We start from the raw sequence: 1,692 nt of genomic DNA on the forward strand, positions 1-1,692 counted from the left end.
TCTCTCTCTCTCTTTTCACCGGAAAGATAATTGTCGTTTAGGTTGAGTTTTTTCATGCCCTCGTTCATAGGTAGCTAACGACATGGTGTTCTCTCTCTCTCTCTCTCTCTCTCTCTCTCTCTCTCTCTCTCTCTCTCTCTCTCTCTCTCTCTCTCTCTCTCTCTCGCCTGAAGGATAATTGTCGTATTGGTTGAGTTTTTTCTCTCCCAGAGGAACGTCAATGATGTTTCATTCGAAACCATTGCGTAGCTTCTCGGACACACTACATATCTAGGTTTTCCAGAACGTTCTGCTGTGCGAAGAATTTGTCTGAAATTATTATAAATATTTTGTGGAAATGAGAATCGACAGCTGCTCCAGAGTCACCGGCGATCCGGAAGAGGAAGGCGAGGAAGGAATCCAGGGACAAAGGACTTCGAGGGACTTCGACAAGGACTTCGACCTCGCAGTAGGAGACTCGAAAAGGGACGCCAGCAACGAAAAAGAAGCGACTGAAGCCTCTAGAGCTCAGTCTGCAATCAAAAGGAAACGTTCGGATTCGGAAGACGAAGTTTCACATGTCGATAAGAAACTTAAAGAATCCGAACTTTCTGATCTTCGAAACCAATGGAAAGAGGTTATGTTTCTTGGCAGAGGCGGTTTCGGATCAGTTCAGCTCATGGAAAAGAACTCTTCTGGTTTCCTTTGCGCCAGAAAAACTGTTCAAATCCGACGCCTCGAACGCCAATTGAAAGAAGTCGAGATTCACAGGAAACTCGAGCATGAAAACATCATTGCTTTCCTGGGTGAAATCATCGACGAAGAACACCTCTACATTTACCTTGAGTACGCCAGCGGTGGCACTCTGAGACAAATAATCAGCGACAAAGGAGTGCCCGAAGACGAGGCACGATACTACTTTGTTCAGCTGATCCAAGGACTCAAATACGTCCACTCTCTCCACGTTACTCACCGAGACCTAAAACCGGAGAACCTTCTTCTCACACGTAACGACGTTCTCAAGATCGGTGACTTCGGGCTCGCCTGTGAGTTCGTGGAGGGAGAGTACCTCAGCAGCGTGTGCGGCACAACGGCCTACATTGCTCCCGAAGTCTTCGCAAGACGCTACAAGGGACAACAGGCCGATATTTGGTCATGCGGCATTATCCTTTTCGAGCTCCTTACTGGTCGAAGTCCTTGGCGGAGGGCCCAAAGCGGGGATTCAGACTTCGAGATCTGGTCCTCTGCGGTGATGCTGGAGGCGACCGCGGAAATGCGAAAGGAGAGACGATGGGAGTCACTCTCCGAGGAAGCTTTCGCACTTTTTGAAAAACTACTCCTTCCAGATCCAGAAGAACGAGCCTGGATTCAAGGCTCAAGATGCAATGAATGACTTTCAAATTACAATGAATTATAAGGAAGAAATTAAGTTTTATGAAGCCACTGCCTAAAGTAGTCAAAATACTTCTATGGCCTATGCGATAAACGAATTAGAAAATAATTCAACCAAATTATGAAAAGTAAATTAAGTTTTACGAAAGTGCTGCTTAGAGTATCTGGCAGATCACTTCTTTTATGGGAAATTTCCCTCAGCTGAATAAAATCATCTGGCGACAGCCAAAATTGCATGTGGAGAATGGTTGTGTATGAATGATGCTGTGATACATAGAAGGGAGTGGGTGGGGGATGGGAGGTGAGGAAGTATGTGTGAGA

General features: G+C 46.0%; 1 protein-coding gene across 1 annotated transcript; it reads left to right on the forward strand.

The window, feature by feature from the left end:
• The first annotated feature begins 337 nt into the window (after positions 1–337).
• LOC143017915 (serine/threonine-protein kinase Chk1-like) lies at positions 338–1,372 on the forward strand. The gene has a single exon (XM_076172954.1). The coding sequence runs from the start codon at positions 338–340 to the stop codon at positions 1,370–1,372; it is 1,035 nt and encodes a 344-aa protein (XP_076029069.1).
• The last annotated feature ends 320 nt before the right edge of the window (positions 1,373–1,692 follow it).

The sequence above is a fragment of the Oratosquilla oratoria genome, chromosome 33 (genome assembly GCF_046742065.1).
Source record: "Oratosquilla oratoria isolate Oo_2021 chromosome 33, ASM4674206v1, whole genome shotgun sequence".
Lineage (NCBI taxonomy): Eukaryota > Metazoa > Arthropoda > Malacostraca > Stomatopoda > Squillidae > Oratosquilla > Oratosquilla oratoria.